The sequence below is a fragment of the Embiotoca jacksoni genome, unplaced genomic scaffold, assembly GCF_022577435.1.
Source record: "Embiotoca jacksoni isolate LCO1_2020_lvr unplaced genomic scaffold, fEmbJac1.0.p SCAF_10, whole genome shotgun sequence".
NCBI lineage: Eukaryota > Metazoa > Chordata > Actinopteri > Embiotocidae > Embiotoca > Embiotoca jacksoni.
Genome location: NW_027185230.1, coordinates 17,680,533 through 17,708,162, shown reverse-complemented (window position 1 = coordinate 17,708,162; position 27,630 = coordinate 17,680,533). Strand labels below are relative to the sequence as shown.

At 41.9% G+C, this 27,630-nt stretch overlaps 1 protein-coding gene across 5 annotated transcripts; it reads left to right on the top strand.

Moving 5' to 3' along the window:
* Window positions 1-391: 391 nt before the first annotated feature.
* nup214 (nucleoporin 214) lies at window positions 392-27,032 on the top strand. Of its 5 annotated transcripts, none has more exons than XM_069171328.1 (36): window positions 392-583; window positions 1,009-1,204; window positions 1,309-1,463; window positions 1,634-1,832; window positions 1,931-2,001; window positions 2,080-2,143; window positions 2,326-2,429; window positions 3,059-3,165; window positions 3,292-3,358; window positions 3,733-3,856; window positions 6,523-6,681; window positions 7,846-8,293; window positions 8,375-8,502; window positions 8,605-8,693; window positions 8,815-8,898; window positions 9,246-9,395; window positions 9,536-9,694; window positions 9,828-9,931; window positions 10,039-10,218; window positions 10,587-10,675; window positions 10,757-10,843; window positions 11,208-11,516; window positions 11,812-11,979; window positions 12,354-12,462; window positions 14,786-14,849; window positions 15,583-15,652; window positions 15,805-15,889; window positions 16,380-16,432; window positions 16,543-18,081; window positions 18,896-18,963; window positions 19,077-19,251; window positions 19,381-19,533; window positions 21,751-21,922; window positions 23,452-23,597; window positions 24,652-24,685; window positions 26,261-27,032. In XM_069171328.1, the coding sequence occupies exons 1-36, from the start codon at window positions 542-544 to the stop codon at window positions 26,295-26,297; spliced, it is 5,988 nt and encodes a 1,995-aa protein (XP_069027429.1). In that variant the 5' UTR covers window positions 392-541; the 3' UTR covers window positions 26,298-27,032. The 5 variants fall into 5 exon arrangements, with proteins under 5 accessions (XP_069027429.1, XP_069027420.1, XP_069027438.1 ...); XM_069171319.1 differs by having other exon boundaries at window positions 19,074-19,251; XM_069171337.1 differs by having other exon boundaries at window positions 19,074-19,251; window positions 25,549-27,032.
* The last annotated feature ends 598 nt before the right edge of the window (window positions 27,033-27,630 follow it).

Below are 27,630 nucleotides of genomic sequence, written 5' to 3'. Positions count from 1 at the left end.
TTTGTTTGTCTTATTATTATTACCATCACACAACAATAATACTGTTGTCTGTGTTTCTTGGTTGTTTGTATATAATATATATAGATATATACTGTACTGTATATACTGTATATACTGTGTATGTTATACTTAATATTTTTTACTGCTATTTTATTGCTTTTTATTATTCTATTATTATCTTATTGCTTCCTGTATACTGCTGTAGCGAAAAAAAATTGCCCTTGGGGATTAATAAAGTAACTACCTAACCTATTATTATTATTTTATTTTTTTTTGAAGGATTTAATCGTCTCATTCTCCCTCCGAAACAGAAGGTGGCGGTAATGCACCCAAGAGCGGTTTACCAACAAGAAACAGGCGAAGAAGAAGAAGATCACGACGACCACGACGAAGAAGAAGAAGAAGAAGAAGAAGAATTATTGCGCCGTGTATTTTTCAACTGCCCCAATGTGGCTCAACAAAACCGCCTCACTTACACCATAGCAGGGAATAAACTAACACAACAGACCGGCAGAAAGAGCAGCAGCTTCAATCCTCCAACATGAGTGACGACACGGACGCGCCGCTGGAGAGGGAGATGAAAGTAAGGCTCTTTGTTTGTGTTGACAGGTTAGCATGTGGCTAGCTTAGCTGCTAAGCACCAATAGCTTTTTTTTTTTTTTTTTTTTTTGCATCACGTCACGTGTTCGCCTGCTATCGTCTTATCTCTGCTTCTTGTGTTGTTCCTAACTGGTTAAAAGTTATCAAATAAGTTTCCCCTTTTTTTTTTTTTTTAAATGAAAGTATGGCGTTTTTTTTTTTTAGTTTTTTTTTTTACGTGTCACGCAAGTTCCTGCAAGATCAGCTGTAGAAGCAATGTTTACAGTTTATTAGTGCTTTTCTGACTTGTTTTACTTTTAATAAGCATTGTTTATTGTTTACCACCCATAATAATAATAATAATAATAATAATAATAGCTGGTCATCATGAACTCACAGCGCCTGTTTTGTTTTTTTCTTCTTTTGCAGGATTTCCAGTTTCGCCAGATGAAGAAAGCTCGAGTCTTTGAGCCGACTGAAGTTTTGCCGAAGCACAGATCCAGTCTGCTCACCATCTCTAACAAGTTCGGCTTAACCGTTGTGGGTCTCGACAGAACATTCAAAGTCTACTTTACTCAAGATATTTTGGCTGCCGATAAAGGTGACGGAAACGCCAATGAAATAGGTACGAGAGAGAGGTTTCAACCTTTCGGTGTTGCACTGTGATTGTCGTATTATTCACGTCTTTTACTCCCAATTAACTCCAACCAAACTCCCTGTGCGCTGCAGCCAAGGGGATACCGGCGCTGGCTGAGGTGACTGTGGACCTTGTTCTGTACCACTTGGCTCTCAGCTGTGATGAACTCACTTTGTCGGTGTGCGGCGCGTCCGACGAAGCGCGTTTGACCCTCACGTTCTACGATGTCCGCACCTTCGTGAACAAGGTGACCGCGTTAATGATTTTCAGATTCACAAAATCCAGTGGAAACTTGTTTTACTTCACTTGTCCACGTTTCGAGCTGCCGAATGTCCTCGTGTCGGACAAATTCACTGATTGCGCTTTCATCTTTTTTTTGGTTTGTTTTGTATACCTTTTTTTTTTTTCTCCCCCCAGGCGAGACCGCAGAAGTTCCCTTTCGCGTCCTTGCAGCCAGCTGTGCCTCCCGGTACCTCACTGCAGGACCTGATGTGGAATCCTGCTCATGCGTCCATGTTGGCTGCCTGTCTGTCCGATGGCAGTATGATGATTTTGGATGTAACCGACGTCGTCAAATTGCAGGCCCAGCTCCCCGCTTCGAGTGGCATCACTTGCAGTGAGTGAGAGACTATTAACATCATTTTTTTTTAAGTTGAGCTGCTCCGTAGCTCTGATGTGGCTCAATTTGCAGTTTGTGTACTTTGTTTAATACAGTTTGCTGGAGTCCAAAAGGAAAGCAAGTCGCTGCCGGAAAAATTAACGCCACAGTCAGTCAGTATACACCAGTAAGTGAACCTAATTCAAATAAATTGTTTGATCGTCTTCGAAAGCAGCAGCAACTGATTTTCTACTCTGTTGTAAAGGTACTAGAAGAAAAGAAAGTGATCGCGTGTCCACATTTCTACACGACTGACGAGCCTGTCAAAGGTAACATGAACACTCCTGCATCTGTAAGAAGTACGATCTGTGATGGCCGCCTGTCGACTAAGCTGGTCGTCCTGCCAGCGGCAGATTTTTAGTGCTTTATAGTAATAGACCTGAGTCCTCCTGTTATGAATGTGTTTGACTTTGATCTGACTAATCCGTCTCTTTTCCGTCGTCTCTCACAGCTCTGGACATCCAGTGGCTGAGAACCTTTGTGTTTGCGGTGGTGTATGCTGCTGCAGACGGGTCTCTTGAGACACCTCCCGAACTAGTGTTGATCTCCCTTCCTGTGAGTACGCCAACCGTCCGTCGTCCGCTTCATTCGCCACATCACATGCTGACTTTTGTCAGGTTAAACTCACGCAGTCTTTAGTGCCACAACAAGGAAGCAGAAAGGCACTCGCTGCTCTTCCATGTTCTAATTAATAATTTTGAAAAACCAAATCATATCTCTGCATTTTGGTATTACTTGAATTGTCATTTACTGGCTCTGTAGTTACATAAAGGCTCCAAATGCACTTGGCAGACCTCAATTTGTCATATTTTGTTAAATGAGTTGGATGCTTAGTGGCCAATAACCCATTTAAGGCTTTTTGTTGTTTGTTGCATAGAGGTACATAAATCACAACTAATATGTCATGTCAAATCCGTTTTATTTATGCAGCTCAAATTCACAACTTTAATTATTTTTATCACATAATCCTAAGATCAATGATAAAAAAAAAAAATTAAAAAAAAATCGCAGAATAGAAAGTTTCATTGCAAACATGTCTCATTATAAATTGTGACATTATTTTTCCGGTGAACTCAAAAGTCATGCTGCTAAAAAAAAAATCCCTCCACAGTCAGACATCACTTATTCCATCTCGCTAATTAATTGGACTGTGATTATTTATTTATTTGTTTTTGTTAATACAGAAAAAGGACGAGAAAGTGGAGACAAAGTACCTGAACTTTGGCGACAGCGTCTACGGCAGCTGCACGGAGCGACAGCACCACTACTTCCTCAGTCACGTCGAGGACTGGTGAGAACCGTCGCTGTTTATAGGCGTGTGTGCTGCAGCCTAAAGCATTCGCACTTCTGAGATCAAACCTGGTGTTTGATTTTAACGTCATGTTAAGTTGGTGTCGTTGATTTTTTTTTTTTTCAGGGACCTTGTGTTTGCTGCATCGGCAGCTTCCATCGAGGTCAGCGTCATTGCCAGACAAGACGACAAGGTATTTAAATGAAAAAGGAAAAAAATGTGTTGAAATGTTTGAATGTAGAGTCAAATGTGACCCTGATAGAGTTCCATTTAAATGCTACTTATTTACATCCACCTACCCCACACTTAACTCTGGATGACACTTAGACCAGCTGGTGATGGCTGAAGTTTTATCAGTTAACACCATTAGTTTTATCTCAGTTTTCTTTTGTGTGTGTAATGTTAGTGAATCACACTTGATTTGAGTCAAGCTACAATTGATTACATGCAGCACTGATCCTCAGATTTATTGTAAAGCTTGTTTGAATAATTACTGCCTAGTTTAAAGAAAACACACCAAATCATTGTGTTGACTGACGACCATGCCTGCTCGATGCCTCTTTTCAGATGTGGGAACTTTGGCTCCAAGAAGATGCAAGTAGGGCCGAACTTCCAGTCACTGACACAAGTGAAGACACTCTGCCGCTCGGCTTGGCTATAGACTTCACCAACCAGCAGGAAATCTATATCAGTAAGTCCATTTTTGGCTTTCTGTGTACTTCTGCTTATGTCTGATAACCATCGTTGAGTTCTGGCTTTTCTGAACCTCTGCTCAGTTACCCAGTTTTATAGCCCAGTAAATTCCACTTCACCACCGTTCAACAACACTTCGAGCAAATAGCTTTCTGATGTTCAGTCACATTGCAACTGTTGATCAAAGTTTAGTTAATCTTGCTATAGCATTTTTTTGCTGAGGTGGCATAGGGTTTCAAATGAGTGAGCAGGGCTGCTTTATGGCAGTATGGTAATTACAGTGTTTCTGTATTGATGAGGTGAAGTAATTCAAATCTCTTTTCCTGTGGAGTTTGCGTGTTCTCTGGGTTCTCCGGCTTCCTCCCACCGTCCAATTAGTTAATTGGTGACTCTACAAATTGCCCTTCGAGGTGAATGACTGCATGAATGGTCTTTGTTTCTGTCCGTCTTTAAGTGCTGGTCCTGTGATAGACTGGCGGTCTGTGCAGGGTGTGCCCTGCCTTTGCCCAAAGTGTGATGGGATAGCCACCCCTACCCCCCGGTGACCCTGTACAGGATAAAGCGGGTATCAATAATGGACTATAACATCACTTAAAAAAATATGGCTGTGTATATTTTAGGGCCCCTAATGTGAAAGCATGGTGATTACGGTGTTTATGGTCTGATGTCTGCTGCAAGTCGTAAATAATCTGTGAAACATAAACGGATGAGGACATTTATATTGATTTTTAACGTGAATTCTACCTGGTGTGAGCTGGATCAATTCAGCAAAAGCAACAGATACACTCAAGTGTCTAGTGAGCTGCTCTGATTGCACTCATTGCAGTGGGCTCTGTTTGCTGCCGTACCATTACTGCAAAGACGTGTGGTGAAGTGCCTTGTTCAAGAGATCACGCTGTGGCAGCGGTGCACTAAACACCATGCAGCCTTCTGTCACTACACACAGAAGATCTGCTGTCGTGTACGTCTCAGTTCCTCTCTCTCTGAGCTTAATTGTCATCAGTCGAGGTCTCTTGTACTGCATCCCACTGTCTTTGTTTCAGCTTCAAAATGTGTTGCGGTGAGCACTCCCCTAATGATCAGACAAAGCTCAACTCCATCAGGTTTTCTTTGTGCATGCGGCATCCACCGCAGTGCTGTATTGCAGCGTGTGTAAAGAATAGTGATAAGCTCCCGTCTCAGTGCACTGTTTTATCTTAGCCGGCCCGGTCTGCCAGACATTCACGTAGAAGCTTCTGTTGCTGTCTAGTCACATCTCTCGCTGTTCACTCTAAAGAACTCCCACCCCTCCCCGATCAAGAAAAAAGGAACAACAAAAAAACCTGCAATTTGAGCAACATTATGACGTGATTGTAGTCCAATCAAAATCTTCATCCGAAAGTGAGACGTTAGGAAGGCAAAGCAAATCGAGAAGAGCGAGAGAGTTATGTGAAGGAAAAGAAAAAAATTGCACTCATTAAAATGGCTCAGACAAGCTAGAGGACCATAACAAACAACAAAGCCCAGACGATCCTGTTGCAGAATGCTGATGAGGTTTTTACCGTGTGCCACTCCCGTCTGTCCAATCTCTCTTTCACTCTCTCACTCCTCACTTCTCTCAAAGCCTTTCAACTTTAGTTCCACGACTAAAAACATTAGCTGCAGTAGTTTTGTGTTTTTCTTTTTTTTTGGTTCTCTGCATTGTGCCGGTGTCATGTTGAACTTTAGATCATGTCACCTGGAGATTTCTGTGTCATTTTCAATGTGTGTATAGATAGATAGATAGATAGATATATGTATATCTATCTATCTATATATATATATATATAGATATGCATTGGATATGTGATGAATGTATCTTTTAATTTGGGTTGTGAATACTCGGTTTCATTATTGATTGTTTTGTCATTTAGTCTGCAGCCCCGAGCACACGGAGAGATCTTTGGGGAAGTGCAGGAAAGTGGGTGTGAAGAGTGGAAAAGGTTTTGAGGGTTTGGCAAGAAGAAGAAGCCAGTGCACTGTTTTACCAAAATCAGGCATTTTTACATTTTGTTTTTGTATGTGGCAACAGAGTGACTTTTTGAAGTGAACACTGGGTACTTGGTGGATTTTAACCTCTGAGGGATTGAAAAAGCCAAGGTCAACGAGATAAATACTGCGCTGAAATACAGTCTTTGTGCTCGAATGTTCTCGACACTTTCACGATTAATGTGAGAAATTGCATTTTGTCCTCTCGAGCGGTTTCAGCATAGTGCAGATAATGCTCGCTCTTCATTTTCCTTGTGTTGCTGTGTTAGTTGGAAGCACAGAGCTGTCACAAAACACCAAATAAGCTTCTTTTTTTTTTATTTTTTCAAGTTTGTTGCTGTCCATTACAGATTGGATCTTACTCAATAGACTTTTCACAGAGTTGCTTACCAGAGATCTTAAAAGTTCCTCCCAGACTCTCTGATCTGTGGAAGGTTACAAAATGTGAGGGGAGTTGGGGTGAAAGGAAATGAGATGTTCCACCAGGGAGGAAGAGAAATCATGTGTTTTATTTTTTTTGGCAAGTAAATAAGTGGAGAAAAGGGGTTTGGTATGTTCTGTGAAATTATATGAAACATATGTTAAAGTATTGTGTGGAAAGTTTCTCGATGTCTGTCTGACTCTTGATTCGTTTCCAATCATTCTACCCTCTCAAAGCCGACGAGAAGACCTTGCCCCCGGCGCCCACAATGCTAATGCTATCCACGGAGGGATTACTCTGCCCGTTTTCTCTGCTCAACCTCAATCCTGGGGTGAAGCAACTCGTCTCGCTTCCCACCGCTCTGCCCTTGGAAGGAGAGAGACCGCCCAGGCCAGGTAAGAAAGCCAGCAAACCGTAAACTGCCAGGATGTTGGTTTAAAATGTTGTCGAGAGGGCTTCTTGAACTATCCAATCTTCTTTTTCCTTCACCGATGATCATCTTATGTGTTGATTGCATTGTGCTTAACAGTTGTTCTATTTCCTGCTGTGGTACCATGGACGTATTTAACATGTCACCAGTTTGGTTTTGAATTGTGGTGTTACATCTCATCTGTGGAGCCGAGTTGGATTTCACAAGTAGCCGACTCCTCCATCAATGTGTCCGAATATATCTATATATATGTCTAATGGCTTAATGAAACAATACTTATGTTCCTCAAAACATTTTAGTTTCTAGACTTAATTACAAAAACGCTTTTGAAGTTTAGAGGTCTATTTCACACCATCAGTCGTGTTTGATCCTTGTAAGTGAAATGAGCTTTTTTGTTGATTTTGCTCTCTGCGTTTTGAAAGCAAAATGTTCTGTATTTTCAAATGCTGATAATCCTTCTATGTTTTGCTTTCACTTAATATTTGCTGGAGTTGTGGCAGTTTCTCAATTATAACATGAATCACAATGCTGGCGTGGAAGATCCTGCGTCGACGCAGTTACAAAACATAATCGCACAAAAATGACAGCCCATCATTTCTCACAGTTGTGCATTATGATAGATGTGCTTAGCTGGTATCCACCAATAACATGTATGCGAGGTGTTTACGGGACGTCTGTAAATTGTAGCGTCCGCCCATATTATGCATGTCAGTGCTCATCGGGAACATTTGTAAAAGGTAGCTTGTTACACTCTCCTCCTCTAAACTGCATCGAATCGTTGGATTCTCATGAAATCTTGAGGCCAGTTGAAGATTCAGGACATGATTTGAATGACATCAGCTGTTTTAGAAGTGCAGGGAGCTTTGGCTAAACAAACAAACAAAAAAAGAGTCTTCTTGTCAATGAGGCTAGAAAATCCCCATTTTTACCCATTCAAACTCACTTCGTTTGTACAAAGTCCTTTGAAGCCTGAAGATTGTGATCATTGAACCATGAAAAACTGATTTTCCCCTCTCTAAGCCGAACCCAGTTTCCGATAGCATTAGCAACCTGTGCTTGTAGTCCAAACTTGCTCAACCTGTAATGACTTCAATTATTTTCTGTTCACCGGTACAACCACCCACACTAGCTGCCTTCATCGCACCAGCCCCAGCAGCCTTCCCACACCTTGGTCTTCCTCCAGCTGCTGCTCCCAGTCCTCCAGCCCCAGCTGCTTCTTCCATCACTGCCCCGTTCAGCATCGTTCCTCCAGCTCCCGTGTCATCCTGCTCATCGGGCTTCACGTTCACGGTCCCGTCTACCTGCTCCACCACAGCCCCTTCAGCCCCTTCAGCCACTTCAGCTTTCTCCTTAGGGGGATCCGCACCTTTTGGCTCAGCAGGCTTCTCCTTTGCCTCCAAACCTCCCTCAGACACACCCTCTGCACCTTCGGCTTTTTCTTTCAACACCCTTTCCGTCAAACCATCAGCAGTGCCGGCTCCGACTCCAGCTCCAGCTCCGGCTCCGGCTCCGGCTCCAGTTCCTCAGAGCCTTGCCGCTGCCTCTCCACCTACAGTGAAACTGAATCTGAATGAGAGGTAATGAAGTATCATGTAGTATTCTGACCGACATGTCGATGTTTGTGTACATGTATACGAATCTGCCGTGTCTTTTCTAAGGTTTTCAGCAGTGGAAACTCCACCGCCAGCTTTCTCCTTCAGTTCCTCACTGCCCAAAACAGTTGTTTCCAGTTCCAGCAGTTTCCCCCCGCCTTCACTCGCAGCCACGAAGCCTCCAGCTGTATTAGGTGAGAACAACTATTATACTCGTGTTTGTACATTTTATAAAGTATCATTAAAGTCTTAAGTGCCAATGGTTTGCTATTCTAATCATATTGGTTGTGTCTCAGCTCCAGTGCGTCCAGTTCAAACCAGCACGCCTCCCACAGTCCTCCAGAAACCTGCTCCTGCTGCCCAGGGCCGAGTCCAGGCTCCACAGGTCCTTTTTTTTATTTATTGGGAATACATTTTACTGTGTATATATTAACTTTTCTTTTAAGAGTGTTTGTTGTGTGCTCAATTGTGAATATTAGATTTTTATTGTACTTTCTCACTTGCAGGCAGCTGTTAGTGTGAAAGCCCTGGAGAAGCAGCTGCAGCAGAAGAAAGACTCTGATCCCATCATGGCTGGTATATTAGAGGAGGTGAGACATGTCCTTCAGTCAATACAGGAGTACCATGTTGCATTTACCACTTTTCATTGGGATAATGTGGTGCAAGTGAGAGTGTTGTGACTTGATCCATTAAATCAGCTGTTCTAGGTTCAAATTTATTTACTGATTTAGGCCAATGACTAAGTGAATATTTACTGGTTGCATAAAGAAGATAGGTTGCACAACACCAACTAAACTTTATCATTTATTTTAATTTGAAATTTGAAACTTTTGTGCCTTGAACTTTTGCATATGTACAGTAATGGACACTATTAAGACAACATGTTATGTGCATCCACTGTTGTTGTCACCTAATTAAGTCTTTGACTTGCCATCAGATTGCACACTTCCAGAAGGAGTTAGATGACCTTAAGGCACGAAGTGGAAGAGCTGACTTTAAGGTTGGCACCAACGAGGAGATGAAGGAGTTGAGGAAAGAGTCAGATGACCTCCATATTTTCACCCTGGAGATCAAGGAAACTACAGAGGTAAGACCATGGCTGGCCCACCAGACAGATTTACCCCCCATAATGGCTTCCTTTTGTGATTGTTAAACTTATTAACAATCAAAATGCTGACAAATCTTGTCAAACTTCTCTTCTAACCATTTTTTTTTTGCGATCTGCAGTCCCTCCACGGTGACATCGGCACACTGAAGACCACCTTATTGGAGGGCTTCGCTGGGGCAGAAGAAGCTAAGACGCAGAGCGAGCTGGGCAAAGACAGAAACTATAGACAGTTGCTGTACAAAAAACCTCTGGACCCACGCAGTGAGGAACAGCTCAAGGTGAGAGATTGAAGGACAGATGACGCCAACAATGTTTGCATGAATGAGTGCTATAAATCCTGGAGATGACTCGCCTACGTGGTCATGACATTTTGTCTATTTACCACCTTTTTCTTTTTTTTTCTTTATTCAGGAGATTCGCCGGTTATACCAGTACGTTATGTTTGCTGTGGAGGATGTCAATGATGTCTTAGATGTTGAATGGGAGAAACACCTGGAGAAGAAGAAAAAGCAGAGGTGAGTGTAAAAGATGACAGATGACCACCTGGCAATTTAAAAGATTTGACACAGAAAAACTTTTGGATGAATTAACATTTGTTATGAAATGATTGTCGTCTTCACAGACACATGGTTGTGCCCGGGCGTGAGGGTCTGTTCACGACGCTGTCCAACAACCTGTATATCATCAACCAGCAGAAGAGCAGATTGGACCAGCTGATTAAGGAACTCACGTCACTGCGCCTCTACAGCAAAGCAGCCACTCCGGCTATAAACCGAAATACTGCGACGGCAACAACAGCTGGGTGGGAAGAAGGAGCATGAATGGAGGACTGAAAGTCTCATGGCTGAATCAATATTTCATTTTAGAGTATTTAATATTAATTTTAGAGTTCTTTGAGAAACGAGGACCTGTAGAGTATGTACTTGACATTCCAAGTTAATCTAACAAGTCTTGAATGATTGAAAATGTATTTATTCAGCAAAACGTGTTACTTGTTTAATACCTACAAATGCAGTGTAATAATATAGTGATGGTGGTCAGTAAACAGCATAAAGATTGAACCCATGTCTTCCAGTGTAGCAGCCTTTGTAGGGTGGTTCACGTGCTTTCATCAAATAAGGTTGATGTTGTTGGCGATTTCAAATGTCTTGTGTCTGTGTGTTTCATTAGTTTGGAACGTGAGCTTGAGAGTTTGAGGGATGCTCTCCTGAAAGCCAGGCTGGACACGACCCCTCCTAAGGCCAAAACCAAATCTCCAGGTATCCATCTTTCTGATCTAAAAATAATAAGGAACATCATGTTTGATCATTTCTTAACACTAATTCTGGATGTTTCGCCAGGGGTCAAGATTTCACCCAGCAAACAGTCCCAGCTGAGGAACTTTCTCTCAAAGGGACAGATGCCTCCTGTCCGCTCGACTGCACCAGGTACTAGAAATCTACGGTTGCGTGAAAGTTTAAAAATGTATTTCAGCTTGATCATTCATGCACAAATGCAAGTGAAAGGTCTCCTTCAATAAATTAAGTTTCTAAGAGTTGACTGTCAATTGCAGTTATTTTGTCAAGCCCCTTCTGTGCATTAAAAAGATTATTTTAAACATGTATCTTTTTTTTTTTTTAGATAAGTAACCCCGACAGCAGTTTGAAGTTTATCATAAATTTATCAAAAGTCCAAATGCCTCCTTAAAATTCAACATTTGTGAAATGTAGTGATGTCATACTGAAACTCTAAAACATACATCCTTAAATATATTACCATAATGCAGCTGTATCATCATTTGTTGTCTTCCAGCCAACTTGTCTCGCTCAGCCTTCCTTTCGCCAAAATACTACGAGGACCTGGATGACGTGAGCTCTACGTCATCCCTGTCCCAGTCCCTGGAGCCTCACCCGGCTCACCTGGAGCTGGAAGAGGAGGAGCTACAGCCGCTACCTCTTCCCATGACTGTCCTACCCCCAGCGCTATCCACGCCTCGTCACCCCACAGTCGTGAGAACGCCCTCCATCCAGCCAGGCTTCGGAGCCATCCAGTCCACCCCTTTAACCAAAATGCACCCGGTACAGGGTCTGGGCTTTGGACTCAGCCCTATCGCAAGCCCTGGTGAGTAAATCAGACCAGCTTCTTGCTATTTAGTTCATTAAAAGATGTAAAGCAACACAAAAGTTGTTTGGTGTTCAAAGTCATTTAAATTATTGGAATTTTTTTGGAGTCACGTGTTTATTTATAAAACACAATTCAGAACGCTTTGTCGTGCCATAAAAAATAAGACATTTAAAATTGCATTTCAGCAACAATAAAAAGAAGAAGAAAAAAGAACAAAGTAATAGAGCGACTTCTAATCAGTACTAGACATGCTTCGTTTCATAAATGTTGCTCATTGTGTTTGATATTTCAGTTCCAACCAATAAGATCAACCTCAGCGGCGCCGACAGCACCGCTCTCGCCACAAAGACCGTAAAGCATGGAGCTCCACCGACTGAGAAGACCGTACCCGTCACCATCCCTGCTCAGCAGGCTGCAGCCACTGCTGCTCTACGCAGGCAGATGGCCAATCAGAAGACAGGTAGGAAGAACATGCAACGGTTGATTGAAAGTAATTATTTATTTTTAAACAATTTTTAGCCACACTGTACACTTTAAGAGGCTTTTTTTTTTTTTTTTCTTTCCTTCTTTTTTTTAAATCATATTGCTGTGCCTGTTTTAATTCACCAGGGGGAGACATAGACCTACAGACCAAATAATGTGATACTGATATAGCTTTATGTCTCAGTTCAGCACCCTGAGAATGACTTACATCTCTGTGATTCAAACCAACCGTAAATCACCATGGAAACATCAGTTCATTTATATACATCTGCCTTACTTATTCTTTTGTTCGATATCAACACTGCCCATTCTCGTGTGTGAATTGCTGTTGTGTACATTTGTTTGTTTCAGCTGTCAGCACTTCCCTGACAGAGTCCACGTTGAAGACTGTTCCTCAGGTGGTCAATGTTCAGGAGCTTAAGGACAAAGGGCCTCCTGTGCCAGTTTCTTCCATCATAAGGTAAAACCACAAAATGATATTGACTAGATATTAAGGAATGTGCCTCAGTAAATCAAAGTTCTTACTCTCTATGACAGTATTGCTTAAATCTTCTCAATTTAATTGACTTAAAACTGGATTACAGTGAATAATTTTGCCTTAAGAAATGTGTCGTGTGGACGACACGGGTAGCATTCAATAGTTTTTTTTTGTTGTTGTTTGGCTGAACCAGTGGGACGGATCCGACAATTTTTTTTAATGTGTGAGTGACCGAGTAATTAAATTACATCATTGGTTGGCCGAATACCGCAAGACTGAGTTTTCAAATCAAAAGCCCTCTAGTGTTTCTGATACAGTATGGTCCAGCCATACACACAAGTTTCCTTAATGAATTAATACATTTCGTTGTCTTATACTGAAGGACTTATAGTCCTGCAATATTTATAGGTTACTGATGACACATTTTTGCTTTTTGCTGCTGAATAATTTTTTAGCAGTTGTGCAGAAAAGAGTTGTTACACGTCAATGAGTTCAAATCAAGCTCCCGCCGTGGATGATGAAGAAATCGCATTGCTGTAGTTCTCTTGCAATTTAATTATTACTCAGATGCACCTATAATATGCAATGCTGTATGTGTACCGCCTTGTGCACAAGTTTAAATGTAATGGTTTCAAAATAGAGATGGTCCATGCCTTTGTATGTTGTAAAAAAAAAAAACAATAATCCCTAAATCGAGATATGTGCTTCCTCTGCTGTTTTGTATGCAGGCAAAGCAAAATGTCACCTGTTCCCTGTTGTATTAATATTATTTTACTATGATTTGGCACAAACAGTGCTTTATGTTGCATTTATGTTATGTAATGCACTATTTACAAGTGCTGTGAGACATTTAAAAGTTTTCTCTTGTTTTTTCACACGGGTGAGAAAGTCCTTATTTGTCTGTTTTGTCCTTCTAATCTATTTCATGTTCAGCATTAAGTGTCTTATTTAGCACTGTAGCATTAAATCACGTCTGTACCCGCTTGGATCAATCAGTCTGCCACTGAGTGCTCGAGGGGTGTTTGTTTTGTGCGTGTCTCCTCGGCATAGATTTATCAGGTCATTGACTCCACCTAATATTTTGCTAATGCACCCCGCTGGCAGGGCCGCAGTCTTTGAGGACACGGCTTGTTTTTCTCAAGCATCGGATCTCACTCTCATTATACTCATCATTAAAAATAAAAAATATGTTTTGTCAATAGTAGAGCTGATATTTCCTTCCATTCTCTAACCTCACTTAGGCTAATGTGTGTCGTATTGTTGATGATCTTGTCATATCTGTGTCACATAGTGCTGTTCCTAAGTATTACAATGCTGATGTGTATTGTATTGCTGTGGCTCTACTCCAGCACACTGGATTTTTAACAAAAAATAATGATTATGATTTTTTTAAAGCGCTGTCTTTCAGCTTTTTTTTTAAAAAAAAATTATGATATATAGCATATTTTTTACATTTAGATTTTTTTTTTGAGTAGTGTAGAAAGGGATTTTTTTCCTCATTTGAGGAGTGTATGAAAAGGGGCACAGCTGAAAGTCAACACATAGTTTACAGTTTGATTTCACAACCATGAGCTGGAGAGTGGAGCCAGAACTAAACAGTGTGACTACTTGGCGTTATTGTATGCCCACTGTCTTTTCATACCATTATCCTCTACATTTCCTTCTCTCCGTCTCTTGCATTGGGCCCTTCATTCATTCAGTTATTCAGATTTACCCCTTGCTGCCTCCTGCACCTTTAGTCTTTCTGCCTCACTGGGCTGTGCTCCACTTTTTGCGCCTGATATTTCAGTAGGCCATCCATCCTTGGGGCTTTTCCCAAATAAAGCCTGCTCACAATAAAGAATAAGCAAAGCAAACCCTGACTGTGGCTCTGATATCCTAGTTTTCTCAGTCAAACAGCAGTGGTTCAAAAGACATTTCTTCAAATGGTTCTTACCAAAAATAGGATTTTACTACAAGAAAATGTTTAAGTTATCCAAAAATAAATTTTCTCAAGACATTAATGCTCCATTTATTGTCAGATTTAAAAATTTCAATTAGCATTCTTTTAGAAATAAATATGTCGACTAGGCAAACGGTATACAATTATGTCTCCTTATGAGACATTATGGATGAGTAATGTTTAATTTATTTGTTCAGCCTTGCAGAAAGGCAAAATATAGTTGCAGAGGCCAGGTTTTCATTGTCCATAAAGGATGTGGACACCCGTTTAAATGAAATAGGATAACCTAATTTCAATAAATAAATTTAGTAAAGTGTTTGTTATATTTGTTAATTCTCTCTCCTCTCCCTCTGACTTTCCCAGCTCCTCAGTACCAGATTCAACAGCTCAGGTCTTTGCAACAGTTTCTTCCAACCAGGCCAAACGAGTGAGTCATTTCTATCCATCACTCACCAAGCTGTCATTCAATTTTTTTTTTCTCATATATTTCTGTGTCGCTGGTTTGCGGTCACTTGCCTTATGCAGTTTATGTACAGTTCATAAAATATATCTTGAACACATCAATTATTTTTATTTCTGTACCTTTACAGCATTAATCAGTTTTCAATATAAAAAAAAAAAAAAAAAATACAGAATATGAAGGATTTACACTCCAACCACTTGCTTGCAAAGACTGACCTGGTTTTCACATACAGATTAATTGTTGTATTATAAACTTTTTTTGTGGTGTTTGATATTTCCAGTGAGAACTGATACAAATAAATGCCTGCAATCTCATGTTATTCATTCATGTGCTTTTACTTAAACACTCAAAGTCAAGCACATTCAGTGTTGCTGTATCCCGCCTCTCACAGCTTTTAAAAAACATTCAGCGTGCGAAAATCCACAGATTGCTGACAGTTTTGCATCTGCAGACAGACCATTAACTGCAGGGGTATGAAATGTCCCGGGTCCCTCCCATGTTGATGTTACAAATTGCAGTTAGGTGACAGAGGAACTCCTCACACAAATCGTGTTGTCGTACAGTTCAGTTCTCCAGGAACGACCCAAACATGCTGATCTCCTGTTACATGTGTGCACATACATGTATGCATAATAGATTATGTGTTACTCTGTCAAGTAAATTGTCCTTTTCCACATGTTTAAAACTGTCTCTGCAGAATCCTACTCAAGGTATCCAAAAGATGTCCGCTGAAAGTGCATCCAACCCACAGGCAAGCTTTGTGTTTGGTAAGTACTGTTAGAAACATTTGCATAAGTGAGTTTCCTCTTACCTTACTTTTTACACACAAAAAAAATCACAGGCCAGAAAGTTGCTCATTATCCCTGATAATCTGGTAATGTCAGATTATGAGTGATTTGATCAACTCTTTGTCCTCCAGGTCAGCCATCCAAAGCAGATGTTTCTGTGGTTCCTGCTAACTCAGTGGAGCAGAACACCAGCAAAGGTTTCTCCTTCATTCCAGGGTGAGTTATCAAAGAGCACCTATCATTATCTTGTAGGTTTTACAGTATGTGTATGTTTTTGTCTTTAAGATGCAGTGTAATCAAAATATATATTTCAAATTCACGTAAAAGGTTGAAATGCATTGCATCAAGCACTCAGGAATGTTTATATAAATGTATTCTATCAAATGGGAGTTGGGGGAAGCTTATAGTAGCTATTGGACCCATATCATGGATTATGGACTGAAAGACTGAGGCTGGGGACTGATTTATACTTCTTCTTCTTTTTTTTTTTTTTTTTTTTTTTTTTTTTTTTTTTTTACCTCTAACCACACAGATTAAGAAATCAATCATTTAACACACTATATTGGCGTGATTCTCAAATCTGATCAAATCTCGAAGAATCATACCTTGTTCACATTTTCAGTTTTACAATGAACTGTGTCACGTTACAGAAACTAAAGAAGGTCTCACTGTTGTTGTATTGTGACTGAAATGGTTTCTTTTGCAGGTCTGCAGGCTTCAGTTTTGCCACAGTTACACAAGGAGCTGGAATGCCACAAGGTAAAAACAACACAGCAGCTTTGTATCACTAATTGTAGGATGTCAACTATTCAGGCCCTCTTCATGTCTGTTTTTTTTTGTTTTTGTTTTTTTGCCCTTTTTGTCTCCAGTGAAGGATGTGAATAAATTCTCTTTTGGTGGAAATGGCAAGATGATGTTTGGTCAGACGGGAGAGGAGCCATTCTCTCTCACCCCAAAGTCCACCTCCCCTGGTCTCGGCACTGGGTCTCCCACTGTGGCTCCAAACACAACAGGTGAGGCAGCCAAACAAACCCCCACCGCAACTGCTCTGAGGACGGAGCCACAGCCCCCGAAGACCCTCAGCGGAGAGACTCTTGGATGTTTTTCTGGACTACGTGTGGGCCAAGGAGAAGAAGCCAAAGATTCCTCCACTAAATCTGCTACTGCATTTACCTTCGGGGACAGTGGACTTGTTATGGTCAAGGGAACGCCGCAGTTCAGCTTTGGTACAGGTCTCCAAAAGTCTGCTGAAGATCCCGCGGCAGCAGATTTGTCCAAAGGGGCGGCAGCGTCCGGCAGTTTGTTCAAGCCTCCTGAATCAAACACTAAACCGGCCTTCTCCGTTCCCCAGTCTGGCTCAACTGCCTCAGCTCTGCCTACATCTTTCAGTAGTCTTCTTGCGGCTCCTTCAGAGCCATCAGAGGAACCAAAAGCTCCCCTGCAACCTTCAGAACCGACACCGCCCCCTGAAAAAGAACCGACTGCCGCTGAACCTGTTGTAGAGAGCGCCGGTCCTCCTGTCGTACCTGAACCTGCAGCGGATTCAACCACCGCCGACACCACAGCAGCCGCACCAACACCCGCTGCACCAACACCTGCAGTTCCTTTGGCAACACCTTCCCCCACCCCAGACCTTCCCTCCACCATCACCGCCCTGCCCGAAGCCACCCCTCCAGCACCTGCCAATGCTCCTTCCACAGCAGAACCCCCCCCGTACCCCTCCACGTCTGCTCCTGTGCCCACTTTAGCTGCTGCCACCCCACCACCCATCTCCCAGATGCCTCCAACAGCATTTCAGGTGCTCGGCTCCGACAAACCCGGCTCCATCTTTACTCAGGCTGTTCCTGCGACAACGGACAGCGGTTCCCTTGGACTCACACCAGTTATCAACACAGCTGCTCCTGCAGCCGCCACTACTCCCACCCCCACCGTTGTTAACAGCGCAGCAATTACTGCGGCCAGCACTGTGTTTGGGCAACCTGCCGCACCTCCAGCTTCCTCAGCCCCAGCAGCCACAGGATTTGGCTCAGCGGCCTTTGGTGCATCAAATGGAACGGGTTTTGGCAAATCCGTATTTGGCCAGGTGAGCGGCTTTGGCCAGCCTGCCAGCAACACGGGAACATCTGGTGGCTTTTCTTTTGGACAATCTGCATTTGGAGCAAGTTCAAATAGTGCGACGACTGGAGGAGGAGGAGGAGGTCTTTTTGGTGCAGCTACTGCAAGCAATGCAAGTTCCTTCTCCTTTGGCACGAGCAGCGCCAACACAGCCAGCAGCACCGGCTCAGGGCTGTTTGGACAAAGCACTGCCCCAGCATTTGGCCAGAGCTCTGGATTTGGACAAGGATCTGTGTTTGGGAGTAACACCACCACTTCCTCATCTACAGGATTCAGCTTTGGACAGCCCTCAGGTGAGTGAGAGTCTGACCTTGATCAGATTAAGAACAAGTTGTTTATCCTCGTTGCTGCTTTTGCTTCCTAACTTCCTTTGTTTTTAAATGTAAACTTTTTCCAGAATTTTTTTTTTTTTTTTGGCATATACTTCTAAAGGCTATGTGGCATGGGAAATGTCAATCAACACAGCGTTTTAAGTTCACAAACTTTGGTTCTGTGGCAATCTATGAATTGAAAATTGACACCTGCTGCCTTCACAAAAATAATGAGACATACAAGGTCCTCAATTTCAAACCAGTCAGCCGAAGATCACATTATCACTCCGAGTGGCGTAATAAGCGCTATAATCAGAGCTACGCGGCTTCAAACGGTGAAGTCACATCTGACAGCGTTGAAGCTAACGCTGCCTCACAGTGTGGCTGTACAAAATGAAGAACCAACCTGACGGGCCGACACATGCTGTGGTGACTGAAGCCAAACGTGACACTTCTGTTTGAAACGGCATCGCTCGCCGGAGAGACGACACCTGGTTCGGCCCGAGTGTGTCGGAGGGTGTTGTCCCGTTCCCAGAGATTCTCTAAATTCCCAAAGCAGGATGGGAATGTCTGTGTCTCTGTGGACAGCTGATGTCAATGTATGAGCTCAGCAGTTACTCACAGCTTGTCATTCCTCTCTTTGACTACATGGGGGGGTCCAAGTTATAGTCGGCTCATCTTGTTTTCTGACACCGGGGGAAGAATGTGTGGTGGATATAAAATGCCATCCAGTAATGTAGAGTTAACAAAGACTATCTCAAGTCTTCACTGTGTTTTGCCTTTTTTCTTATCACAGCTTTTGGCTGCTCTCCCGCCAACCCCGTGTTTGGCCAACAGCCCAGCAGCGGCAGCGTGTTTGGACAGGTATCATCCACTGTTTGATCGATAGAGCAACTTATGAATACTATCATCATGAAATAAAAAAAATAATAATTTTCCCGTTCTGTTAAACAAATTGTACATTTCTCATCCAGCAGCAGCCGTCAACTGGTGGGAGTCTGTTTGGTTCAAATTCAGCCAATACCGCCGGCTCTGCTGCTGCTGGAGGATTCTTCAGCGGCCTGGGAGGCAAACCGAGCGAGGACGCCGCCAACAAGAACCCATTCGGCACCGCCGCCTCCACCGGAGGGTTCGGACAGCCCGCTCAGACAGGTGGGCTAACACGGTCTATCAAAGAGTTTATTAAAAGAGTAAATGTTACCTCTGAAACCAGAAACCAAATGAAAACCAGTTAAAGGTTTATTTCTCCTGACATTTATCTGCTTATTATTTCTCCTTTAGGTTCCAACACTCTCTTTGGTAATAGCGGTGCCAAGACCTTCGGTTTTGGACAGTCCACCTTTGGGGAGCAGAAACCTAGTGGGACCTTCACCACCGGTGCAGGGAGCGTCGCCGCTCAGGGCTTTGGCTCCTTTTCTACACCATCAAAAGCAGGTAGAGAGCGCACCCCCCCCCCCATGTTGTTTTTCGAATAGTGCCGTCTCACTCCTCAGGTACTCTTACGCAATATGAAAGTTGTGCTTAGTTGCACTTCACAAAATGCCAGCAGTCCACGCTGACATTTCATGTGCTGTCCCCGCTTCGTCGCGGCGGAGATTAATTCTGTTAATTAGAACTGAGCCGAGGAACAAGCAAATGAAAATGGTTGTTATTAGGTAATTAAAAAAAAGAATTTGATGATTATGCGCAGACATGCGTTGACCTGACGGGGCTCGTGTACGTGACATTCGATAACTCTGATCTTTGACATTTTATCGGGGTTTTGCTTTGAGGGGTTCTGGTCTCGGGATGCGAGAGGTTCAGTGACAGTGGGACGGTTGCAGTGGTGCCCCGTGTACCTGTACATAATCCCATTTCACTCGGCAGCACACTCTCGACATCGCTCTCTCCTTTATCGTCCGAGCTCCAGCGAGTGGCCTTATCTCCTCACCCGAGCAGAGCAGGAAGTGAGGTTGTCAGATGCTCCATCATTACCTGCCAGGATATTGCTGATGCAATGTTACTTCTCAACACTGCTAAGTCACAGTGCAATGGCCCAAAGATCTGACATGTTTATTTCATTTAAAGAGGCTTTTTTTTTATTCATAATTAAAAAATTACAATTGTATGCAATTGATGTTTATCCTGGGACTTCACTTTTTACTTGAGCTGCGGTATTATGGGTAAATAGGAGTAGGTTCATATCCAAATTACTTTTTACAATAGTGCTCTGCAGTGATCAGACAAAACATTATGACTACTCTCAGATTGTGAAAAATATTAATTATCTCATAATTATGATGCATGTCAAAGTCTGATTACAATAACTTGAAACTTCGAAGTCCTTTACAAGAGGAACAAAACAAAGGAACCATCTCACCCACCATAAACAATGTATACAAATATATTTATATGAATATGGGGCTTTGAGAGCTAACAAAACTTTCACACAGCCACAATCCTGGCACATTTCCAAGCGGGCTATTCCTGATGTTAGCCGAGGACCTGCTGACCGCGCTGTGGAGTTTTCAGGTTTATAACCTAAAAACAATCGACTAAAAGTGCTTTTCACACTTCGTGTTTGTCCTGAACTGAAGTTTACATGGTGGAAAGACGTTGAATGTTGGGGAAGTCCATTTATCATTTTAGGAATATTCAACGTGGCGTAAATATGCCAATCAAACTCCCGTATAACAAAGGTTCAACACTTTATACCAGATTAACCATTTCAATTGGATCCGGTGCAAATGAAATTTAATGTAGGGCGAATTTAAGAATGACGACCTCAGTTAAAGCCTCTCCGAACGGTTGAATGGCCTTCAACGATGCGAGGGGAGCTTCTTCCTTTGATTTCTTGTGCTGCTCTCGGTTGGTAATGCGTAGTTACAGTGGTAGCAGCAGCCATCCAAGCTCTCCCTCAACACCACTGCAACATCGGTACCGCTCAGCACACCAACGGCCGATCGCTGGCTTTTGTACGGGGAACCTAATCTTGTTACATTAGCTCAATCAATTATTTACTGGGGCGTGCTGCTGGCCTGGCTGTAATTTCAGTACAGCCTTTTCTCCTCTGCCACTCTGAGGGCTGTGAACTGGTGTGAAGCATTCATCCTGTCTGCATGCTGTCAGTGTGCTATTATAAAAGAAGCAATGCACTGTATACACAACAATACTCTAAACTGTAATACTCTGGCTGTTTCTTTTCACATACAACAAGGAACAATATGAACTTTTATCTGAGATATGGTTGAAATTCTCACTTCTTCTTTTTTTTTATTTTTTTTTTTACACCTGTTCATGTGTGTTGAGGTTTAACTCTTTCTGGGTGTGGCAGCCCTGTTTTTTTTTAGACTACATGTGAAATGTATGGGGGATGTGTGCTATGATATTTACACAGGAGTCCGAACAGGACTCTTCACAGTGATGTGCTTTTCTGTGTTTACCGTAAAAGCCTTCCCTGAAAGGAAAATACCATCCCACATAGGCGAAATGTTTTATGCAAATAAACTCATTTCACACTTTACGTACGCTTCATAAGCCACAGAAACGGCACAATGACTCGCCTCCTTTCATTATTTCTTCTCTTCAGATCCAATATGAGGCACCTTAAGTCCATGTATATGTTCCACTGTGTCCTGTTGTGAAGCTTTTATCTCATTTCCTTTTCTCCAGGTGGTTTTGGCAGCGCTCCAGTGTTTGGGAGTCCCCCTGCTTTCGGTGGTTCTCCAGCGTTTGGCGGTGCGGCATCATTTGGCACGAGCCCGTCATTCAGCAACCCAATGGGCTCCTCCGCCAACAAGGTGTTCGGAGAAGGAACGGCAGCTTCCAACATGGGAGGATTTGGGTAAGAGGCGCCACGTACTGTATCGTGATAATAGCTCGTTGCTGCGTTGGTATTGACGTCGGGCAACAAAAACAGATGCAATTTTAGCAAAAGCAGCGACGCGCATTGGACCAGCTGTTTCTGTCATTACGTAGTGGCAGATAGTGTTTGAAAGTGCCACCGTCACCAGGCTCACATCTGTGTTCTCGCAAGCTTTACACATAAAAAGCAAGTGCAGGGCAGCATTCACCACATTGTTAAACGCTATAGTGTTGAGATCCGATAAACCGAAACTCAAATTATTAAGTGAGGCTGCGTTTTACGAGCATTTTGATTCCTGCAACTCCAGCAGATAAGACTTCAGGTGTGAGGCGTTATCTCCGAATTAAAAGACATCTTGCTGTAATTAAAAGGTGCACCTACCGGCTGAGGTCGAGCGGGCTTATTGCGCAATAATCGCCCATGTAAAAAAGATAATTACGCAACGGTGTAGCTTCATTCCTGCCTGTTGGTTCTTTCTCCTCACATCACCAGCTAAGTTTTTATTATTTAATTTTGTTGACGCTGCCCTTTAAAGCTGTATCTATATTCTATACATGTTAGGCTTGTTTTTGTTTCTGCCTCTGCACGGCCTGCTTCGGTTGGAGGAGAAATAAGGAGCGCTTGATTTGATGTAACTCTCTGCTAATGAAAATGCTGATAAACTTGTCATTTACCAGTGAGATTGCGTACAAGTCGATGATTGAGATCGCCGTTTTGATCTAATTAGTTGTACCGACGTTCTGTGGAGTATAAAGGGCTGACATTTTACTACTTAATATAATAGACCACTGAATGGGAAATTCTTCGCAGCCGCCAGCGAATTAGCCACGTTCAAAGTTAAATTTCATTTTAAGCTGCGGGAAAATTGATTTTTAATCTTCTCCTTCTCGTCATTTCCGCTGTAATGACTCCCTGAGCTTTCTTAACCTTTTGTGTGCCTACCATGTGCATGTGTTTTGATAGCAGTGAGCGTGGCTGTGTGCCCACAACCATAGATCCCGTTGCAGGGCTAGATTATTCCCTTCAGATAATCTCACTCTGGGGTCATGCTGCCTGCGGATTAAACTGGCCTGCTCCCCCCCCCCCCCCCCCCCCCCCCCCGTGTTTTGTTTAATACTCTCTTTTCTCTCTCTTGGGAGTCGGTGGGCGTGGGTCCCCGTCGAAGGGATTAGCGCATAAATCCCAGCCTCTCAATCCTCACACATCCAAAAACACACATACACAATCTTAAATCCTTCTGCCTTGCTTGTATTTTTATTTGGAACTGAACAAGGAATACACGCTAGACATAATTTTATGGTCTCACCTGCCTTCTTCCTCTTCTGTCTGGATAGTTTGTTGGTTTAAAGTGTGGCTGTTATGTGGCTCTGATCCCTGTAGCTTTATGATTTCATACATTTAGTCTCATCAGCCCCACTCAGCGTATCTTTGTATTGTTTCAGTCGTACCTTTTGCGTTTACATTTTTTGTAATCTTATCACCTCATCTGTGTCTGCTTCTGTTTTCAGGTTTGCTTCCCCCCCCAGTGCCCCGTCCTTTGGCGCGCTGGCCAATCAGAGCGCACCGTCATTTGGGAGCCTGGCCCAGCAGGGTCCGGGGTTTGGAAGTCAGCCCAGCAGCTTCTCGGGCTTTGGACAACAGCCACAGGCGGGAGGTGAGACGACTACTTTAGTAGCAGTTTGTTTTTTTCTTTTCTTCTCTCATTACCTTCAGTTGTCCTTTCGCCTGCAAGCATTTAGTTGAATATTGTAAGCAGCACAGACAGTGAGAGGAGCCAGCTAGCCACTCATCTAATGCACTGTTTTACCTCACGTATCAGCAGTCGGATGTTTTCAGTTTGTTTTCATTGAAAATGCAGACAAATATGTATAATATAACATAGAGAACAACAATTATTGTCATACAACAGTATGATTACCAAACTTGTTCTTTACGGTGTCGTGACGATACTGTCAGCGTAGAAGTAAAACATTTTCAAGTCCAAACTTCTTTACTGCAAAATCAATTTCTGATTTCAAACACAATGAAAATATGTGTAAAAAAAAAAAAGCAATCATGTAGATCAAAGAACACCAGTATGAAGGTTATGTGACTTATATTTGAATAGTTATTGATGGAGCTCAACTTATTTATCACTTTCATAACCACATTTCAGGATTGATTTTTATTTTTAATTTTTTTTACTTCCTAATTTTGCTATTCAATTAAATTGTATTCATATAACACAAAATCTCAACATAAGTCATGTCGGGGAACTTAACATAGACACTCACAACAGAACCTTACAGCCTTATAGAGAAGCCATCGGCCTTATTAACCCAGAATGAGTCAGGCTCTACTGATGGTTGAAGCACTGGATGGTGAACTCGCCTCCATTAAACTTTCACTCTGCATTCCTGCAGATATTATTCTGTTTGCAGAGACGATGGAGATGCACTTCTTTGAGTTTCCATGCTCGCCGTCTTCCTCCCACTCATTTTTTTTTTTTTTTATAAACGTCGTCTTTTTCTGCAGCCTTTAATGGCTTTGTTGTTTGTTATATGCTTACTGTACATCAGACAGTACCTCCCACCCCCAGATAGACACACAGATCTTGACGTTTGTCACAAATGACTGATATCCTGTGAAATGACGACTTGTTGGCAAAGTCTCAGTCGGGTTTTATTGCTCCAATTACGCAGTTAACCATGTTGTCCTTTTCTTTTTAGGATTCACCGGGAACACGTTTGGATCTGCAAACCAGTAAGTAAGGACAATACATTAAGTTTGAATTTGTGTTTTCAGTGTGAATGAAGTGATGAGAAGGCAGAGCCACATTTCTCCGTTTGTGTCTGCGTTGTTTGAGCTCTGCTGAAGTTCACATCTCGTCTTCCACAACAGCAGCTCCCCGTACAACCTCGCAGATTTAACACCACCTCATCGAACCTCATTTATTTCCTCGTCTTCATCTTTTTCCCTCCTCCCTTTATTCAGCTCGAGTCAGACTCGGCGTATCGCTGCTCCTCCGTGTTAGCAAACAGTGGATGTTTCCCGTTTTGGCACCGCGAGTGGAATCACGACAAGAAATGAATAATCCAATAAATCATGTTGAAAAAGATAATCCGATAAATAATGCAATAAATGCTGTGCAGCGCTACACGTACAAAAATCTACTCTACCTTAAAGTGTGTGGGTGTGGTTCATCACGCCGGGAAGTATCTGTACCTGAAATGTAATGTCGGAGCAGCACGTTCATACTGATTTACCCCCTTGCGATTCCATTTTTTTGTATTATTTTTTCATCCCCGTCCTTACGCGCCTCTTTTTTTTTTTTTTTTTTTTCCCGTCTCTCATCCCTCAGTCCCGCTTCCTACCTTTTTCGTTCTCTCCTTCTCCTGTGCTGCTTCTCCCTCCATTTGCTGCTGTGTGTCACATGGCAGCCAGTGTTCCCCCGGGGTGCGTTCCAGAGGAATGCACTCTGAAGTGTGCAGGAGTGTGTGGAGACGAAGGCTTTAGCCTGTTGGACACATTCACGTGCTGTTAATAATCCTTCTTTCTCTCTCTCTTTTCTCTTGTGTCTCCCTCCACTTTACTATTTTATTATTCTCGTATTCTTCTTTCACTAGACATTAACTTGTAGAGTCCCTGGCTCCCTGCCACATCCGAATAGCGGACCCCTTTGTTTTCTCACATTTATGCAAAATGGGGCATTTTAACTTTTGATTTAAGAAAAAAAGAAAAAGAAAAGATACCACCATGATTCCCAATGGGGGAAGCAAACTTAAGAGAAGCACTGAATTTAATGAAACCAATTCAGACTATCTGAGCATTGTTAATAAGAACATGCAAATGTGCTCAAATCTTAACAATGAAATAAAGAATTCGATTAGATTTCACCGATTCATTTTTTTTTTTTCTACGTAACTTAAAAGTTTCTGCAGGAAAAATCACAACAGCAAACCCACTAATGGGATTAGGAAACTTATAAAAGACATACAATGAGAATAAAAACACTCTGTTTTGCTAATAATCAATAAAAGTCCCCTCTTTCTATGGAGTGCCATGTATGTGCTTTACTGAACCAGTTGTGGTTTCACTTACAGCTTGTTTCTCCAGCTTAAAAAAACGAAACAACAATTGTCCATAGAATAATTGCAACACTTAAGAGTCACGGTTCAATATAGTATTGATTTAGATAGTAGTAGGCTTTTATTAATAACCAAACTACATGACATCAAATCGATAAAGATGATGGGTGAAACAGAAGTCTTCTCAATCACTAAAACTCTTTCTCTGTAATCTCTCCCTCTCTTCTTTGTCTGTCCTTTCTTCTTCCAGATCAAGTACTCAAACATTTGCCAGCTGGAGAAGCTAGTTTTATTAAACGTCCGTGGCTTTCTGTAGACTGGCAGCATTTCTTCCTGCAATCAAGCTCTGTGCCGCACAAATGGGAGAAGGGAAGTCCTGCGTTACATTTGGGGCAAAAAGTGAAGAAGAAAATGAATTTACATCCATTTTCTTTGCAGAAACTTTTGTATATTTTAGAAAATAATAAGCTTGTGGAGTGCAGTTCACATTACTATATATTCATGTCATTTTATATCATCTTAGCATCTTCTTGGGAAACAATAGAGTCAAATGTACAATGTTACACGCTCGTATCGTGTTAGAGTTGCCACAGATTTGTGTCCTCGTCTTTATCGTTGTCATATACAGACACGAGCATAATGTTGAAGTGCATTTTGTGGCCAGCATTTTAAAGTTGTATTTTCTTTATTTTGACATGTGAAGATGTACAAAAACCTTTTAAGCTTTACTTTTGAACATTTCACTTTTTTTTCATGGAATTATGTAAAACTATTTTTTTTCAGCATGACTACGTGTTAAAATTCAGCTTCGCTCCATGTAACTGTCAAAACAGCCCTCAACAGATACCGTATATGTCAAAGAATCTTTGAAGATTGTATTAAAATTAAACAAACCCAGCATTTTGAATTATAATGCAAAAAAAATCGTTGAAAAGAAAAGTTTTTCAAAGGATTTTTGCAGTACTCTTCCCTTGATGTATATTTTTACATGGAAAAACTAAATAAATGAAATTTTTCAAACAGATTGTCTACTCTAAATATATGTTCCCCTCATGTCATCATTTATTTATAAATACAGTCAATTCAATTCTTCTTTCATGTCTGTATGATGAATGAACATTAAGCAGCAATCGATGCTGTAAGTTTTGCTCACAGTTGACCTTATACAAACCATTCAACATCATCCTTTCATAATTAAACAAAGTCGGAAGATATTTAGATTATCTACAGTTTTTTGCAATTAATGGTATACCAAAACTTCTATTATACATTTTGAACAGCATTTCAACATCCCAGTTTAAAAACCTCACATGTAGTAAATCCCCTTCAGGCTGCTAATAGTTTAGTAAAATTTAAATAAGGTCTGATTTGAATGATAATTTATTCAATTTTGTTAAAAGAAATTCTGAAAATGTACTAACGCATGCTTCGCAGGTTTCACATCACAATGCTATGAGCTGCCTTCTGCACGAAGATCAGCTTTCAAACAAGTTGTGACGCAGCTCACTTTCATCTTTGAATTAATATACATAAATCTGCTTGAATGTATACAATAAAAAAAAATTAAAAAAAACGGAGGTGGCGTGAAGAGAATAGCGTGGCAACATGCCCGAGGCCACG

Coding starts and splice junctions, on each gene's coding strand:
- nup214 (XM_069171319.1), top strand. CDS start 542: ATGAGTGACGACACGGACGCGCCGCTGGAGAGGGAGATGAAA. Junction 11,517..11,811: donor CAGCCCTATCGCAAGCCCTG/GTGAGTAAATCA, acceptor TTGATATTTCAG/TTCCAACCAATAAGATCAAC. Junction 19,252..19,380: donor CGGACAGCCCGCTCAGACAG/GTGGGCTAACAC, acceptor TTTCTCCTTTAG/GTTCCAACACTCTCTTTGGT.